This window comes from Pinus tabuliformis, chromosome 5_2, assembly GCF_031772625.1.
Source record: "Pinus tabuliformis cultivar Carrire ecotype Pingquan chromosome 5_2, CPIR1, whole genome shotgun sequence".
NCBI classification, from domain to species: domain Eukaryota; kingdom Viridiplantae; phylum Streptophyta; class Pinopsida; order Pinales; family Pinaceae; genus Pinus; species Pinus tabuliformis.
In genome coordinates, this window is record NC_142306.1 from 889297421 (window position 1) to 889317918 (window position 20498).

A 20498-nucleotide genomic window follows, 5' to 3' on the forward strand; every position below is an offset into this window, starting at 1 on the left:
CCATGTACAACACAGTGTTGGGATTGATCAAAGTCCTCAAATACTCAGAATTGGATAGGGCACATCAGAAAAGAAGCCCATGGATCTGCCTGAAAGTAAGCAGGTTCTTAGCATGAACTTCATTGAGGACATCTGATGCTATGGGACATCTTTCTGTATCATATTTCTACCCTTATCCCATGTCATTTTTGTCTAATTATTTTATTTCGTGAATAAATTGTCATTTATGCTCTTAGAATAAAATTTCATTTCTTCATTTCTGTAATTGATTTCATTTGATGATATTTAGAATGGATACCGCTGATATATGTTTTTTGTTGATGGATGCAGATTCTAGGTACTTGCACACTATCACTTCATATCTAGCATGCATCCACATATGGAGTCGAATGTTGACCACTGGAGTGGCACCTGATCATTATATGAAGACTCCATACCCAAGGATGTACCAATGGACATTTGTACCATCAGATATCATCAGTCAACAAAGTTTTTAAACTCTATTTCTATTTTCTCATCATCTTTCTTGTACCAAGATTCCACAACCTATGAGGAATTGTAATGAGTGATACTATTAATGATGAGTTTTGAGTTTGTAACAGGTCTAGGATGTTGGGACTTGATCAGCAAACGTGTACACTTTGGAGTGTTTTTTTTATCTAGATAATTATCTCTTCTTTTTTAGAGGCAGATAATTTTCTGGGTTTTTTCACTCATTTTTTAACTCAAAGTCGGGGTGACGGTTTGAAGGTTGAACCCCTAATACATATTAGTGTCTAGAGTCGATATTCACACAAAAAATTTCGTGGAATTTGGTTAGGTCCAGGGAGTCATTTTTAAAATTTTTAGATATTCCACACTGCAGAAATTGCAATAAAAAGTGAACTTGTAATGTAATAAGTGATGTTTAGAGAAGTTATATGGGGTATGAGTAATGAATTTTGCACCTCGCACCTTCAACTTTCTATTATGATACACTTTAAGGGGTTAAAAATGTGTTTTTAACTCTCAAAACCCACTTTTCCCAAGTTTAGTGGGAAATCTAGCAATTAATTAAGCTAGAAATTAAATAAATGGAGAAAAATAAATATCCACACATACTAAATGTTGTGGAAATGAGGTGGAAATTACGGGGGAGTTAAAGTGAAGTTCCAAGGTTATGTGGACTCCTAAAATCGGAAATGACATGTGCTCAAATAAAATCGAATTTCCAGCTTTAAATGAGAAAGCTGCTTACTTGGAAATTCCAATTTGTGAAGTTAATGCACATTTGGGAGGATTTGGCAGAATATTTGGTGGAGATTTTTTTGGGAAATTATCCCCACATGGGTTATCACCCATATACACTTGTCATTCCATCATAAAATTCGAATTTGGCACATAAGGGAAGAATAAAATGATGTTCACTTGCCAGAATTCAATTTTTACACTTGGCGTTGGAGCTCCATTCAACAAATTAGAATTTTTATTTGGGATTGTCACCTCATGCCACTTATTTAATTATTTCTACATTGGGATTGACTCCTCTAGTTCTATATAATAGAGCCTTAAGCTCTCATTTGTATCAATTGTTACTAGCTATTGTGTTTGTGGAAGTGCTAGTGCCTTGTACACTTTCAAAAATATCAATAAAGACTTTGAGGTTTCATTCATGAGGTGTTCCTCCTTTGGGAGTGTGATGAATTGTTGATCGTTGGTATAATTCCTTTTAATCATGCTTTGATCTAATTTGCTTCCATATGATCTTGTAGATTTGTTAATGTAGAGCTATTTTGCATTGACATTTGATTTAGAAATATGCTTTAGGTATAAAATGCTCTAGTTGGTTTTAAATAAATCTCTAGAGTTTCTTATCATTGTTTATTGTTAAATCTATATGGAGCTAATTCTTGATTGAAGTTTTGTAGAGAGAACATCTTGTTGGGATCACAGAATCAAGCGTGAGGGGAAGTCTTTGGAGAAACCAACCCACTCTTGATACATTCTTAAAGGAGCTCTCATTTGTTCTTTGAGCCTTCATAGTCTTACCTTACAAAGTGGTTTTGCAGGGGTTTTGGCACATAGTTTGCACACAAGCCGAGCACTTCAAAATTTAAATCTCTTTTAAAAAACATTGTACTTCATTTCTTTCATTTGCTATCTAAGAGCTTGAAGATGGCTAAGTAAAGATGAGAGGTTACTCTCACTCTTTAGCTTAGCCTTTTGTAAATTATAATTGTACATACATTTTATCTTGTTGATTTTTTCACTATTACTTAACTTATTTTGCAGTCATTGTTTGGATTGTTTGGTAACTCTTGTGACAGATTTTGAAGAGCAACCTCTTGCAACATCTAACAAGTGTTTGTAGGACTTTTGGCAAATGTTGGGGGTTTGATTTCCAAGGATGTCGTGAGCCTTTTTGAGGCTTATTTTGGACAAGTCGAGTTCACTAGAGGGCTGCCCATTTTCCTCTCTAAGCCGTGGCCATTTGGAGGAAACTCACACCTTATTTCCCTTGCATAAGTTTTGCGAGATCTTGTCACTACTTTCTCAAGAAAAGATGTCTAGTGTCCAAGTTTCAAACAATTATTGTGAGGACTCTCCTTGAAGTTGAGTTGAGGACTTTGAAGGGCCCTCTTCTCATCGTATTATTAATAAAAGATCTAATTTGCTTGTGGGAGCTTGGGATTTCTCCCATGGTATCCTATCTCCCCATTTAGAGGGAGGCTTCTCTTGAGTGGATTGACATTTGCATGGTTTAAGCTTTCATACTTCATTCACTTGCATGCATGCTTTATTTGAGAATTTACACAACCTCACTATTACATTTTATTAAGTTAAAGTTTGTTACAATTTCTTTTGAGCTTTGTATTCTCTATTTCATTGTTTCTTGAAGCTACAAGCTTACACTTTACTTTGGGCAATTCATCATTTACATGCAAGCGTTTTATATTCTTAACAAACTTTGATTCGTTTCGATTTACCTTGGTAAATTGTTTCATGAACACTTGAATACATGCTTCACTTTTTATGTTACATTGTTATTTTGTATATTGGAGCAATTTAGTGTCATTGTCTATTTGAAACAAATTTTACTTTCAAGCAAATTACTTGTGTCATTTTAATTCATTGATGAGACACGTGCAACACTTGTAAGATAATTTTATTCCTCCAATTGAAGTTATAATTGCAACTTATGTTGAATACTATTTCATTTTCAAGCATTGCAAATCAATCTCTTTGAAGCATTTGCGTGTAGCATTATTTTATTTTGGGGAAAAAACTTACATGCATTTAATCTAGGCATTTTAGTATAGGAAGACCCCAAGCCTCATTAAAATTTTACTTCCAACATTCGTTGGTTGAAGTAGACATTTTAGAGATCCATATTTTTGGGCGAGGGTGAAGTCTAAGGATTGAAGAGTTAAAATGTAATAATGTTGTAGAGATAATTAATAAAATTAACCAAGAGCACTTTCCATTACATTTACTTTACTTGTCTCTTGATGATTTGAGTTTTCATATGCAAAGTCTATTCCAAAAGCAAGTATTGTAATCCTTTCAAACAAGTCATTTCTTTTCATGCTTCAAGTCTAATTGCATATTGATGTCTTGGTTTACAACTTCTTTTCTTTTACATTTTCAAGTTAATTACTAATATTTGGGTTTTCGTAAGATATGTTTCACATGTTTTGATTTATAAAGAGTGTTATCTCAAAAACATTTTGCATCTTACATATCTTGTGATAACAATTTTTGTTTACATTTTAGGGTTACTTTGCTTTCTCTTTTGAGAGCATTGCATTTTATTTTGAGCAAATATATCTTAAAATTGTTGAGCAAATTCCTTATAAGGCACTAGTTTTATGGTTTTTGTCATATTAATGATTGACATTGTTATTTCAAGTTGCTCACTTCATATTTGCTCATAAATCCTTAAAAGTAATCAATTTTCACTATAACACTCTCCTAGAAACTCGCATATTTTAACTTAACTTTTCATTAAGGACCACCCACCTTAGCTAACTTAGGAAATAGCTCAAACAGAGAGAGTCGGTTATTAGTGTGTGTTGACCTCTACTGGTCAACTACCCATGCAGTGCACCCCGTTTTTTCTTGACAGAAAGAAGCAGCAAAGCATTTACCGCCATAGGGCTAGAGGAAGCTCGCCTGAATTTTTTTTTACTTGATATAATTCTGCGTTGAGGGTGCAATCAGTTTTCAAATCAATTTACTGGAAAGATCATCCAATGCTGGATTCCTCAGCACCAGATGCCAGCCGCTGACAGTTTGTTATCTAATGCGGTGGTCCATCGTCTCTTTCTCAGAGGATTTATCTGCATTTAGAAAAAAAAGAAACGGAGGACCGACCCATAAACGCAGCCGTCATCTATCACTCACGTTTCATGAACATTTCATCCTTCCGCGCGGGTGCTGCCTCAACACTGCTCTGTCTGTCGACTGTGGGAGGTGTCATTTTGGTTGTTTAAAGTGCTGCAGCTTCCATCGAAACCGTCGGCGTATATCTGCGTGGGCATCAAATTTTTTTTTTCTTGTTTTACGCCGGTCAGCAGAGATAAATTCAGAGCCGCAGGTTAAAAAATCGCTCCTCAGGTAAAGATAAACTCGCTGGATTATTGCCGTCGACATTGTATTTGCCACCGCAACTGTTAGCAAATCGTTCAGAACTCGCTGAGAAATCGAATCAATTCCACGCCATCACCTGCAAACCCTGCAAAATCGATTTTAAATGCTTCGTGGCCGCCGACAGAGGGTAAGCAGGTAAAAATCGCTTCATCGATCCTCAGGTAAGTATAGACTTGTTTCATATTTGACATCGACTGTGTATCGTTGCAAATTGGGCACGCGTTCAAATTTTTACGCCTTATGTTTTTATCGCAGGCCATCACTCAGGTATATCGTGGGTCACTGCTTTTCGCTTGCGTGGTTTCTTTTTAGGGTTTAGTCGTTTTTTTTGATTCCGATATCCATGCGTAATAGCCGTTTTCGATTTTGGTTTATTTCTATAGATTCTAGCTTTAGATTTAAATTTTTTTATATAGTTTTGGTTTAATATAGACTTTAATATTTAGTTTTCGTTTAGATTTAATGTTTTAGATTTTTAGATTTGAATTTTTGTTTTATTATGGTTTTAAATAAAAAATAAAAAAGGACTTATTTTATTAAATTTTGGCTTAAGTTTAGTTTTAGTTTAATTTAGTTTTAAATAGATTTTGAATTTTAAATTTTTTTTAGATTTTTTTAATTTCCCTTTTTTATAATATTGAAAAATAAAAAATTAAAAAAATATTTAAAATAAAAAAAAATAATATAAAAATTTCTTGTGGAAAATTCTCTTCATCAGATCCAGTCACTTTCGGGAATTGTCATATCTTTCATGCTGAGATCTAGATTTTCAAGTCGAGATGCGAAGTTGATATCTGGTTAATGGTTTATGATTCGTAGTGGTTTAAAGCATTCATCTTTTTTAAATTTTCAATTGCTGGATATCATTTTTGTCATTCTAAGAGCATTGTGATTTAGCTGATTCTAGCTGATGATAGATGATCGCTGTTCATGGTCCATGTTTTTATATCATTTAACAAGTAATCGTCTTATCTGCAATCTCTTAAGGCACTGGTCTGCTAAATTAATCAAATCCATCGAGTGTTTTTCATCGTGTCTCGTGTCTCCCAACCAACTGGTCGACAGTTGGTTTTCATCATCTCGCAGGGTCTACCCCCCTTAGCCGCGGGAGACAGGCTTAAACGGAGGGATCGGGGATCAGAGTGACAGCCCCCGGTCTGAGCGTTGTCGTGTCAATCCGCGCGACAACATTTTTTGGCGCCGTTGCCGGGGACAGAGTTTTTCTGTTCCTGGGGTTTCATCGACATTCACCTTCTCATCTTCCTCATCTCTCATTTTGAGTTGGCAGATTCAATATTTTGGCATCTTTTCATCACATATCAGCAGCATCTCTTCGGTTTTGTTTCTTGTTTGGGTGGCGACTCCACTTTCTCATTTTTCCCAGACAAGAAGCTTTCCTCATATCTGCTTGTGGTTACTTTTTGGATCTTAGAATCAGATTCATTGTTCAAGTGGCGACTCCACTTCTTTCATCTTTTGATTTTCTTGAGCAAAGAGCTAGTTCTATTATCCATCTGATCCCTTATTGTTCATCATGGATTATTCATTTAAACCATGTCGTTTTACTCACGGTCTCCATGATCTTCCGGAGGAGGCCATTCCTGAATTACCTATTTTTTCAGATGGTGATCCAATCGCTGCTAGAAGGCATCTAGGCTTGTTTGATCGCATCATGATCATATATTGCAGATCCCCTCAATTTAATCATGAAGATATCAAAATGCGTCTATTTGTCCTTTCTTTAGAAGATGATGCTTTGAATTGGTTTAACAGTTTTCCTAAGGAATCTTTCACTTCTTTAGAAGACATTATTGATGCTTTTAAAGATAAATATGGTTATCCAAACAGCTTGCCTTCTGCCTCTAAAATTGTGCAGCAGAATGAAAGTAATTTAATAAGAGGTCCAGCTGAAAGATCCCAAGACGATTCATCATGTCAGAATGTGTCATCCACCGGAAATATTGCAGTTCATGATAGTGAAAAATCAGGGACAAATGACAATGAAAAAGAAGAGCAAAAGCAAATTATACGAGATTTAATGATGCTGGTGAAAAATATGGAAAGCAATCGAACTAATTATGTCAATGATGTGAGAACTTTATGTACCCATCTGGAAAAACGTAACAGGGAAATTGAGGTCACGCAAAGTCACCATGCTAAAGAAATTGAGGCCATAAAAACTAATTATGAAACAGAAATTAGAATCATGCAAAACAGGTTGTCGGTCTTAGAGGAAAATATGGTAACCATGAAAACTGATCATGATAGGGAAATTGACTCTATGCAAAATAAGTTATTCACTATGGATGAGGAAATGACTATCATGACATTCAATCATAATAATCAGTTGGCTGACATGCAAGCGAATCACAGAGAAGAAATAAATTCCATACAACATTGCTTGATGAACATAAAGGAAGGAAATGTTAAAGTAATAAAAGATATGCAAGAACACCATGCCAGACAGATTAGTGCTATAAAGGTTGAACACTCTAGTCAGATAGATGCATATAAAATACAAGTTCAAAGGTTTCAGCAATTGGAAAATGAGAGAAACCAGGTGACATCAATAGATCAGGAGCCTTCTCATTGGTTGCAACAAGCTCCATCTTATTATGAGGAGGTCATTGGTTCAATTGAAAGATGGTTGATTGAAGGTGATCCAGATAAGCTTAAAAACGATAAAAATCAGATGCAAGACACAAAAAGACTTAGCATGCATATCTTACACACTTCATCTGATAGTTTCGAAACAGAAAGTTCCAGATCATCAGTAATTCATCCTGCCAGAAAGAAGAAGCGCAAGAGGAAGAAGATTAGACGAAGATTTGATGCATCAGACGGCCGTGAGCAGCTTGATTTTCGGATAGGAAAAAGTCCTACCATATGCAAAATTGGACATGGCACATCCGACAAGCAGCCCACAGATTTGCCTGAAAGCAGGCAAATGCTCAGTATGCACTACATTGAACACATCTGATGCCGTAGGGCATCCTTTTGTATCGTATTTCAAACCCTACTCACGCCGGCAGCTAATTTCGATTTGATCTGCGGCTCAGTTTATCTGCCATTTCCAAACGTCGATAGTCTCCAGGTCACGTATTTCCTCCGGTGGCTGAGTATCAGCGTTTTCCAGGTAAGTCGATGTTGGCTCTAGTCATTCTGCGCAGTCACGGGTTTCTCTGTGGCGTCGGTTCTCATTTCCGATTTTACGGCTAGGGTTCATCTCGCATTTTGTTCTGATGCGTTTCACGTATTTAACGTAGGTTAATTCAGGCTAGGGTATTTACGTTTTTTTTTTGAAACTTAGTTTGTATTTTAATATTTGATTAACGTAGATTTTAGTTCAATGTTTTGTACAGTCACGTATTTTAACTTCAATTTATTTTTCTTTAGTTTAGTTTAGACTTTTGTATAGTATATAGATTTTAGATTTTTAGGATTTAACTTTAATTAGATTTAAATTTTTGTTTTATTTTTTGATTTTAGAATAAAAATAATAAAAAATGAAAAAATATATTTTTAGTTTTATTTTTAATGGTTAGAATTTAGTTTTAGATTTTTTTCTTTTTTTGATTTTTTTATAAAAAATAAAGAGGTTTAGGTTTTGCTTTATATTTTTTATATAGTCTAGTTTTAAAATTAATTTAGTTTTAAAATTTTAAATTTTTTAGATTTCTAATATCGAAAAATAAAAAATTGAAAAAAAAAAAAAAAAAAAGAAGAAGAAAGATTTAAATTTTTTTTTGAAAAATAAAAATTTTGTGGGAAATTATTTTTGCAAGTCTCATGAGCTTTCGCGTTATGTGTTTTATGCTGAGATGCTAAATTTTCAAGTTTGAGATGCGAAATTGATATCTGGTTGATGGTTTATGATTCTCGTGGTGATTTAAAGCATTCATCTTTTCAAATTTTTAGCTGCTGGATATCGTTTTTGTCATTCTAAGAGCATTGTGTTTTTAGCGGATGATAGATGATTGCTGTTCATGGTCCATCCTTTCATATCATTTAACAAGTAATCATTTTAATAACAATCTCTTAAGGCACTGGTCTGCTAAATTAACCAAATCCATCGAGCCCTTTTTATATTGTATCTCGTGTTTCCCAACCAACTGGTCGACAGTTGGCCTCATCATCCCACAGGGACTCCCCCCCTTAGCCGCGGGAAACAGGCTTAAACGGAGGGATCGGGGATCAGAGTGACAGCCCTCGGTCTGAGTGTTGTCGTGCCAATCCGCGTGACAACAGTGTGACAACCCCTTCTCTGAGTTCCCTGTCACCAACCACACCTTGTGGGGTTGAAGGCTTTTCTCACTAACTTGTAGGTAGGTGTAGGCGGTAGGCGATAATAGAAGGAAAAAGAAAATTTCATTCGTAGTAGATCATGGGGGCCACAAGGATGGAATTCTCACTCCCTAATGCAGTGCGCACTTGTGGGGAGAAGAGAGAGAAGAGGGAGCTGCGTACTAATGGAGAATAGGGCCCACAATGAAAAAGGGAGGCAACTGTGAAAATTTCAACTTACTACTATAATCCTTTTTTCCCACTGGAAAAATCGTAATCTTTCATTAACTTTGAAAAATTACATAGCTTACTGCTATAATCCTATTGCAACAACTGAAATTAATTCTTCTAATTGTTAATTTAACAGTTTATTTGCTACGACAAATACCAAATTAATCACACTGCAACCTTCACAAATAAAATACTACGGAAATAATAGTGTTGGAAACTAAGAAAATACTAGCGCACACAATAAAACTGACACCGTTATTTTTGGAAAAATGTCTAGGGAAAAACCCAACTTGGGAAAACCGGTGTAGCAGCTAAGCGTTTTATTATTATGCAGCAGTGAGAAATTTTGAGTACATTAATTTGGATGCCGAAATATGGCTATCCTGCAGAGAAAAAAATAGCAAAAACACTAGAGGGAAATTACCCTCACTCTGGGCAAATTTTGGCATTGAACTGCTTCTGAAAAGCAAGTCATCCAACTGGGCCTGCACAAGCTTTGCATCAACCTAATGCTGCTTGCTGTAACTACTGCCTAAACTGACTGCTAGTTTAGCCGTCTTGCCTGTTGCTAGTTGGCAAAGCGCTTCTCTGGCACTTTGGGACTCCTTCCCAACCTCTAGAACTTAAAATGTATGCCCTCTTCAACAAATCGAACTGCCTTCTTGAGGCTTTGCGCAGCCTCCCGGAGAAATCTCGGCCTCTCTACAAATGTACTCGCTGGATTTGGAAAACTTCCTCTAGCCTCACTGTCCCTGCCCTTCACTGTTTCTGCTTTGATATCTGGCTCTCCGACAACTATTGCTGCTCTCTGGAAATTGATCTGCCAAGGAAATTGAACTGCTGGTGTATTCTCCATCACTACATCGATCCCTTCTTATATCTCCCTATTTGGAATCTATTGACCAAGATTAAATCTTAATTGATGACTCAGATAATTTCTTAATCGATTCGTGTGAGTTTATAGAAAGAAGAAGAAAGAAAGAAATTATTTTAACGTCCACGAGGTTAAAGATAGCATATGGGACAAATTGCTTCTTCATCTGCTTGATGTATTCGACCCTTTTTCTGTGAAGCTTCACAATAAATTCTCTCAACTTCTCAACGAACCCCTCGCTAAAGAGATTATCCCAAGAGCTAGCTGCCAACTTGTCTGCATAACTTTCCCTGTTGTCTTTGAAGGCCTCACATTCTAAAATGAAATTCTTTTTTGTTTCCACTTTTTCGGAAGAACAAAAAATGTGTACCTTTTCCTCTCACACTTCTTTCGGCCTTTTCCAATGCCCTGTTTCACAACAGAGTTGATGAGAATTAGTCCTTAACTAAGCAATAAGAATTTTGGCTCTCCAAGAGATATTGACCTCTATGTATGCTTTTGGTTGATGACTATGAGTGGGATTAAACACTTCAATATAGTACTTTTTCTTTCTTCCTAGCTCCTTATCCCAAGTATGCTTGTGGAACTTATCCATAACAAAATATTTTATCTCTTCGCTGTTTATGGGACACATGTTCAAGGAAATACCCCATTTTACTAAATCATTTGTTATTTTGCTGCATCCAAGTTTTTTTCCTGTTGCAGAATTTGTCATTAAAGACAACCTTAGGCCATCTACCCTCTTCCATTTGCTCAATTTTTTTTAAATACCTTATGACTCGCGCCATAGCAATTGGTTCAATAGGAGCAACCCCCCGTTTCACTTAACAAGATAGCATAAGGAACTGCACTTTTAATCTTGAATTTGTTTGTAATCAACGCTTCTGAATTTTATCAATTTGTCTCCACCGCATGTCGGATGTACTGCTAGCCCATAGTTCACAACCATAGAGAATCACCAGAATCACTAGAATACCAAAAAGAGTTTGAGTGGTTTTCCAGTCCCTTGACTTAATACGTTCTGATTAATTAACCAATTTTCCTAAGTTTAGACTTATAAAACATTAAAAAATAGGTTAATAATCTAATTAAGTCATCTCTAGGTGGAATTTTCAGAAACGATTTCTAGCTTTGGAGATCTCATGCATTCTAGCATCTCCCCCAAATTTCATGGCTAGAACACATTCGATGCTACATAAACTAACACTCCCTCTTAGTGAGGATTGTTTTCTCTAGTGCTGCACATTCTACCACAACACCCTTTTTTGTATACCTCCTGTGACGCTGCTGATGTCTGGCCATACTGCCCACCAACTATTATGCAACTCTGATGCTCATCTGACACTGCCATACTGTTGCCAACATTTCATCTGCACTGCAACTCCCTCTCATCTATTGCTACTGCAATTGCAACATCTGCAACTGAGAAGCATCCTAAATACTGAATCATCTGTGATTAGTATAATGCATATGTCACTTGAGTATCTGACTACTACTAGCTACTGCACTGTCACTAAAGAATCTGCTCTGCTGCCAACTTTGCATTGAACCACCTGCTTTGCTGTCAACACTGCATTGCGCTCCTCAACATCTTACTGCCACTGGTCTGCAACTGTCACTTTGGTACTGACTGCATCAATTGCCATTGATTGATCTTGCTACTGAATATTGTGGGCCCCCGTAGCCAGGTCATGGTCCATGAGGTGGAGTCCTCAAGGACCCTACCCAATCTCTGTAGCTCTTTTGGGCTACAACTCCATGTCACCCCACCTCACTCTTGGAGGTATCCTTGGCTCCGAAGAAGATCGTCCAACCAAAACTCCTTTTCCCCTCTTTGCGTGATCACTACAAACCAGTATGCTACCTCTAGCTTCAGCAATTCGATTTGACTGATCAGCTTTGTGTGTGTCTTCCAAATGACCCTCAAGCCTCCTTAAATAATCTTCTCATTGACATTCAACGACCCAGATCATAAGCTAATCAATGGCTAAGATTATTTCTGCTTGATCCTTGTCTTCTTCTAGAAGTTACACCCACAGTTAGATTAAACCCATTAATTATTTTAATTTTCTAAGTTTAGACTTGGGGTCCCATTAAAAACAATTAATTATTTTAATAAAACTGTCTCTGGGTGGAATTTCCCAAAACGCTTTTTGGGTTCTTTGGAATACATGTGCCTAACCCTCCCTGCAAAATTTGAGACTTAGAGCACATCTGATGCTACCAGAAATCAACAGAGCCCTTCTCATTTGGCATATCGATGATCTATTGTTCTGTCTCTGTTCTAGCCAAGGAGGAAGGAAGAGGAGGCCGGAAATCTCAAGGAGACTTGGCACTTGTTTCCGGTCAGCTATTATATTTTGCTTTTCTGGATGTATTGATTAATTTTGAACTCTCTCTCTCATAAGGAAATATTTTTGGGTTTTCCCCTTGTGGGTTTTGCCCTGGCCTTGGGCCTAATTTCTGTCTCTTGTTTCATTGTCTCATGGTTATTTTCTACTGCTCTTTCATGTTTATTGGTTAAAATGTTCTTCTGTATAACTACTTAATGATAATGGATGTTATATATATGTAATTGATGCTAACTGATCATTGGAAGTAGTTATCAGTTTAAGAAAATTATTCTAGCTTGTTTGCCCTAGAAATATCAACATGCAAGACCTTGTATATTCCATGATACTCTTTTTTTCGCAGAGGCTTCAACATCGACATCCATTTCCTCATGCTCTAAAACCAACAAACCCTGTTACAGGTTTGGGTAGATAATCTTCTTAGAAGCAAGAGCACGGGTTACCCATTAGTTCTATATAGATACCCAAAACTAATATCCTCCAGCTATGCTCGTTGAGTTTCATGATGCAAATATTCTTCTGTCTTTAACATTCTTATTGAATTTGTTCCAGCAAAAGATCTATTACACCTTTGGGAAAGAGTCTAAGGACCCCTGAAGATACTGCCATCTTTAATTAGAATGAACCAACACTCTTTGAAGAAGTTGTGGAAGTTTTCAAAACAGTAATGATAAATATGATTTTCCTGAAGCTGTTCAATCCCCACCCAGGTAAAACACAGACGTCCTCGTGGCATTTCATACTCTAAAAGTTCATTTTTAGTTGTTCTGAAGAATTTAGACACCCTTTGTTGGCTTATAACTGTTACTGGCCTATAACAGGATAATTTTGGAGCAGACTGGTATTCTTGAAAATCCCATTCCGTCCAACTGATTGTGATGAGTTATGTCAAGGTTCTGTTCTCCCAGTGTCCAAAGTCACCGATGAACAATAGAAATTCATTTACTCATGTACATTATCATACGTATTCACAACTAGGATTTGGTAACATTTATTCTCAAGAATAGGAGGAAGTCCACTTTCATTGAAAATGTTCTGTTGTCAGAAATCATGGTTTGATTGATTGTGCAAGTAAAATAAAAGGCTTTAGAGTTTGCACAGAGAGAAATTTTACTAGCTTGCAATGAACAAATACAATGATAAGGGGTTTGGATGAAGTATTTTCAGAGATTTGGTTTGGTTTCTTGTATCGGTTTATTTTTTTATTGCAAATGTATTAGAAACCTTTGGAGTTATGAGTTTCTGTTTTATTTTTCCTGCTTTGTCACAGGTTGACACATGTACCTCCTGGAATAGGATTGTTAACTTGTCTGAAGCAGCTCAATCTTTCACACAATAATATAGTCCACTTGCCAGAGGAGATTGGACAACTAAGACAACTTGAAATTTTATGGATGAATAATAACCGGTACGTGATGTTAGTGTTGAGAGTTTTAAATCTCTTCAGCTGTTTTAACATGCACATATGCATGTAGATTTGTTCTGTTTTTGTTTTACATGAGCTGAATTCCCTTGCTTTAAGTCCATTGGAAGAGCACATGTTTGTATGGTTTTAGGAGGCTGAAAGAAAAATTCTAGTTTAAATCAAAATCTAGTATTGGTAAACAATTCTTACTCGTAAGTTTTCATAATGAAATACATTGTTCAATCCTTCACTGATAGGCTTGCCCAAAAACTTTCAGTAATTTCTAATAGAAATATCAGGGTTTAGAACTCAAAAAGTTTACCTGAAAATAAACAAATTCTGTCCAATTTGCAACTTTATGACTCAATAACATGGATTTTTTCTGAGCCAGAGAAAGAAGGAAAGAAATTGAATATTGTCAATTGAGAATAGGTTGATGGAACTAGAAATAGGAGAGGAATTGAGCTGGAGAGCTCTTGGGGTTGAGGGAACTCTGGGCAATAGGATAGCTGTGGTCCTTACCTCATAGTAAGTAGTATCCTACCTATTATCTGACAATAGGATAGCTGAGATCCTTACCACCCAGTAAGTAGCACCCTGCCTATTGTCATCTTTGGGACTTGACAGAGTATACCCCAGTTGACATCCTATCCATAAATTGGGCTTGTTGGGATTGCCACCCATCTGGCCAGTGGGTGAAGAGATTTGGGATAGCTGTGATCCTTACCTCATGGTAAGTAGTATGCTGCCCAAGTGAGACGATGTAGGTATTCTACCACTGACTCTTGAAGGTCAAGTTGGGAAGATCAACAGACAATAGCATAGTTGCAATCCTTACCTTACAGTAAGTAGTATCTTGCCTATTGTCCTAGGATAGAGGGTGTTAGCTTGAGCTCCCCGATGATGTCAAATTCTTCTTCTTTAGATCCGAGAGTGTTCAACATATGAGCAGAGATGAGCAGCGACAAAATTTGACTTGATAATGACAAGACATTTGAGATGGGACTTATGATGCAGTAAAAAATTTCTCCCTAGCTGAAAGGGAGTGTTAATTTGACACCTCAGAGACAAATTCCTTCTTTTGGACAATCTTCCTCATCCAAAGAAGACCATTTTTGCCCTTGGAAGAATTTAATTTGGTCAAGGAAAAATATATTTTTAATGTGAAACCCACATGTGCAATAAAAGTATAGGTAGACTTTAAAGACAAATTGAGTCTCCTAAAACCCATATTACACCTCAAGGTACATTACTTTGGAGCATCATCAACACTGTAACGAATAAAATATATAAATAATATAAATATAATATAAAAGATAATAATCATAAATAATAGTTAAGTTAAGCTAATAATTAGGTTGAAGAGGCATGTCTAATAGGACGTCTGGACGAACTTGCGTGATATATAAGCAAGCCTCTTGTTCTCATTGTAAATCATTATCATAATTCATTCTTATTCATTTTATTTAATATAATATTTATATCCTAAATGGATATCTTGACGTTCCAAGCCTTTTGGAGTAATTAGAAGGAACTTTGTTCGCTTCATTTGGTATCAGAGCCACATTGGCTGATCACCAGGCCTTTGGCTATCAACTTATCATCAACCTCGTTGCTGTCATAATTGAAGCGTTTCGCTACATATTGGGAGATTCTCCATTTTTTAGGTCTTTGGCCATTTGCTACTATTTAGAAAAATAAAAATAAAAATAATAAAGAATAAGGAATAAAGAAGAAAAGAGGAAAGGAAATAATATATTCCGAACAAAAAAATATATATAAGGGTTTTACTTTATTGATAAAAGTGCATAATAAAGATAAGCGGGAATCTTTTCAAGTATATTTAAAACTTTTTACGTGGAGAAGCCCACAGTTTTAAAAACAACCCATGGTATTTTAAAAAGTTAAAAGGAAAAAAAAACAAAAACAAAAAACAAAAGGAATACGTTTTACTTTTTACGTGGAGAACATTTTAACGGAGGTTTTAAAAACAACCCATGGTAATAGCCCATGGTATTTTAAAAGTTAAAGAAAAAACAAGGATACAAAAGCTCTTACGTGAAACGTAAATATTACTATTACTTTTTACATGAGGTTTTAAAAACAACCCATGGTATTTTAAAAGTAAAAGATATTTTGATAACATTGGAGAAAAAAGGTGTGATCTAAATAATTTAAATCGTTCAAATCTAAAGATTGTGACTGTACCAAGAGTCACGTCTCATCCAAATTAGTCACGACTCATCCAAATTTTCGAAAAAAAAAATATTATTATAATTATAAAAAAATACTATATAAGCCTTATATAGTTACATATAAAAGGAAAAGTGGGTCTCAAAAAAGTATATATAGTTTTATATAATTATAATTTTATAATATATATAAATTAAAATTATATAATATATATAATTTATAATTATATATATTAAAAAAAAATATTGTTATATAAAATTTTATTAATAGAGTGAACAAAAGAAGAAGAAGAAGAAGAAGAAGAGAATATTTGAAATATATATATATATATATATATATATATATATATATATAGATTAGATTTTTATAAGAGAGAAGTGGAAATATATTTTATAGATTAAAAGAATATATACCAAAAAAAAGAAGAAATTATATAAAAAGAGGGAAAAAAAAAGGAGAGAGAATATATCATAATAAAAAATAAATAATAGAGAAAAATAAATAAATATATTCTTGAAAAAAATTTATTAAAAAAAAATATTTAATATTCAAGAAGCAAAAATAGAGTCTAATACAAAAATGAAGGCCATAAGATTCCCAGAAACCGCACCCAGAGATGGTAAAGCGTTATTTAACATTAAAGGAACTCTCGCAGGAAAAGATGTTATTATTTCTATTTCTCCGGCAGAAGATGCAAATTATATAACACCTAAAATCGCAAACCAACTAGTGATTCCAGAGTCAAATATAACTGAAAAATTAGAATTAGACCTTTTTCGCAATAAAATATATGACATAGCCAATTTACCGTTAAACATTGAAGATTATACATTTGTATCACAATTCTGAGTTCAGACCCTATGGAACAATCAAGGGGACATTATTTTGGGTTTACCTTGGATGGAAACTTTAGGTTCCTTTATTCTAAATACTAAGAAAAAGTTTTTAACATTTTCTTACAAGAAGAAGAAAATAACGCTCCAAGATTTTACACTAAAACCAAATTCAGTAACACCAGAAGATATCTTAGATATTTCAAAAGTAATGTCTCAAGAAGGTAAAAAGCTATTACAATTATGCAAAAAAAAATTGACAAAATCAATGTTGACAAAAATGAAGAAGTTTCTCGATTTAAAAACCATAGCGAAAAATTGCTGACACAAATTAAGAAACTTAAGAAGGATAAGAAGTCATTAGAAAGCCAGGTCCAACAACTTATCAAGAAGGAAGCATCAAATGTAGGAATTCAAGTAGATGACAAAACAACAAATATCGATTCAGTGAATGTCACAACTCAGGAAGAAGATGAGCAAGTTGAAGAAAACACGCACTTGGATGTTGCAGTTCAAACAATGAACATCCCCAGTGAACGTTTCATAACCAACTCAACAACATCTTCGCCAGAAGAAAATATAAAAATTGGCACATGCCCAGTAAGGAAAAATCAAACAAAAAAGGTTCCATATCGGCATCCAAATCATGAGAACAGACAAATCAACTATGCTACATATTTGAACCAATCAGAACCGAAACAACAAACTAATGTTCCAAAAAAAAGTAATGTAACCTCAACCCAGTGCTATGAGGACAAGTCGTTACAAAGTTTTAGTGATCAAAATGATATACAGAAAATTAATCTAGGATGGTCTGATCCCTTCTCAGTGCGACAATTTTGTTTGTCACTAAGAAGATCATATCAGCTTGTATCGACGAGGATGACTTTTCCAAAACAGAAAGACTTTCAAAGCCGAAAAAGAGATCAAGCTTTTTTCATCGACAAGCTTTGAGGACAAAGCTTTTTGAGGAAGGAGGCAATGTAACGAATAAAATATATAAATAATATAAATATAATATAAAAGATAATAATCATAAATAATAGTTAAGTTAAGCTAATAATTAGTTTGAAGAGGCATGTCTAATAGGACATGACTCTTCATGAAGAGACGCTTGCGTGATATATAAGCAAGCCTCTTGTTCTCATTGTAAATCATTATCATAATTCATTCTTATTCATTTTATTTAATATAATATTTATATCCTAAATGGATATCTTGACGTTCCAAGCCTTTTGGAGTAATTAGAAGGAACTTTGTTCGCTTCAAACACATTCATATCTTCTATGGTTTGTACAGCTTTGAAAATTGCAGGTTCCTTTCACATGTGCGAGGAGGAGGTCTTTTTCTATTGGCCGAAGTTTGACTTCTGTTTGGGATGGTTTGAACAACTTTGATCATGGAAAGTTTGACTGCTTTGACTAGATTTGGACCTGTTGTAGAAGGCCGAGTTGACTATCACAAAGATTGAGATTTTTTGGGTAGTTTGACTTCTGTTAACCATTGACTTTGACCTCTGAAATCTGAAGTGGACTGCAAGGTTTTTCTCTCTCCTTTGACTGAGTTGTTTGGGACTGTTTTGAGGGAAGTTTGACCAGCTAGGAAGGCTGAGTATTTTGAGTGCTGACTGAGATCCTTTGAGGCAGTTTGACCATTGACTTGTGGACTGGTTAGGGCATCTTTGACTGCTGTTCACTGTGGCAGAATTTCAGACTTTGACTTGTTGACTAGATTTGACTTTGAGGCTCATCAATTGAATATTGGTTGGTTCATCTCTTGGATAGTAAAATAATTGACTTTGACTCTTTTGTTTATGAATTGGAACGTTGTAATCTCTCTGCTAAACTTTTGATGACAATCTAATATAAAAAGAATTTGAAAGGGTTTCCCTGCTTGTGGGGTTTTCCCTAGTCTTTGAGCAAATCTTGTGTCTCTTGTTATTGCTCTTGATTGTCTTCTATTATACATTGCATTTACTATTCTATCTAAAATTGCTATTTATCATTGGAAGATTAAATTTGATTGCTAATTGAAGAAAAGATTGGGCTAAGTGATTGTAATAGCATAGAACAATGGAAAATTAACAAAAATGCTATAGGAAGAAGGATAAACACTTTAAGATTTAACAATGGCGGAGAATATGTATCCAAGGAGCTGTTCTTTTTTGCAAGGATGCTGGAATTAGAAGGGAGTTGATAATTCCCTAAAATCTTCAACAAAACGGTGTTGCTGAACGAAAGAAAAAAACTATTATGGAAGCTGCCAAAGCCATGCTTCATGATCAAGAGCTGCCTATGTTTCTATGGGAGAAGCTTCAAAGACAACTATTTATGTTCAAAATAGATGTCCGCACCGAGTTTTGGAATATAAGACACTCCCGAAGAAGTTTTCACAAGTGAGAAGCCCAATGTTGAACATTTGAAAATTTTGGGTTGTCCTGTTTATGTTCATGTTCCCAAGGAGAAAATAACAAAGTTGAAACCTTCAGGGAAGAAGGGAACTTTTGTTGGCTACAGTGAAAATTCAAAAGCTTTCAGAGTCTATGTACCAGGACAACAATCAATTGAAACTTGCAAGGATGTCATTTTTGATGAGGATGTTGCTTTTTGGAAGTCCAAAGGATCACACTTGGACTCTGATGATGAGATGCAGGTGGCTCCTAAGAATGAGGAATCTAAACCTAAAGAACCTAAACCTATGGAACAAGATCCTCCGAAGAGTCAGATGAACTACATGAATTTGTTGAATCTCCAAGAGTCATTGTACCTGAGACAAGAAAAAGACTAGCTTGGCTTGAAAGAACCTTAAAAGAAGCTAAAGGACATGCAACACCTCATGGCACCTTCAGAGAAAGCAAGAGGCCAAAGAAGTATTCAGGTTATGCAACATTGATGTGCAAGATCATTGAATTTGAGCCATTTACCTATGAAGAGGTAGCTGAACATCAAGCTTGGAGAGATGCTATGATTGAAGAGCACTGGTCCATATTGAAGATTGATGCATGGGAAATCGTGCCAAGATCGAACAAATGTTTTTTTGAACGCTTATATTTGCAGATGAATTACACATTGAATGTAAATCAATATATATATATATATATATATATATATATATATATATATATAGATATATATTATTCAGCATTCGATGATGATCTTTACAAGGCTAGGGCGGTTCTCTTTTATAGGAGTTGACTGACCACGAGCCTAAAAAGACACGTCCTTTTGGACTAATGTCTATTCAAAACTAATTGAGTGTCTTATCTTAATTTATTTATTTACTAATTTATTAATTAATTAATATTAATTTATTATTGTTTTAATATTTTTTATATATATATATATATATATATATATATATATATTGAGTTATGAACTTTTAATTTATAACATTGCCTCTCCCTTAAAAATGCTTTGTCCTCAAGGCATAAGCCATGTTGGGTGTTGCTGAAGAAAACGTTCTGTTTCCCATGATGAGTCTTCCTCTGGTAGTTTCTTCCATTTGATGAGGTACTCCTTAATAGTCTTGGATCGTAATACCTTCTCTTTGGTAGCGAGTATACCTTTAGGTTCTAAGATGATTCTTCCTTCTTCATCAGTCTCGGGTATCTCTGTTTGAGCTATTTGATTTTGCCCCAGTACTTTTTTGAGACTTGATACATGGAACGTGTTGTGGATTCGACAATTGTCTGGTAGCTT

General features: G+C 35.1%; 1 protein-coding gene across 1 annotated transcript in view; it reads left to right on the forward strand.

The window, feature by feature from the left end:
- Window positions 1-20498, forward strand: part of LOC149162158 (LRR/ubiquitin-like domain protein) — a 367705-nt gene that overhangs the window by 240261 nt on the left and 106946 nt on the right. The window contains exon 6 of the mRNA XM_089437164.1: window positions 13640-13777. Coding sequence (XP_089293290.1) covers window positions 13640-13777 — 138 coding nt within the window. The remainder of the gene's footprint in view (window positions 1-13639; window positions 13778-20498) is intronic.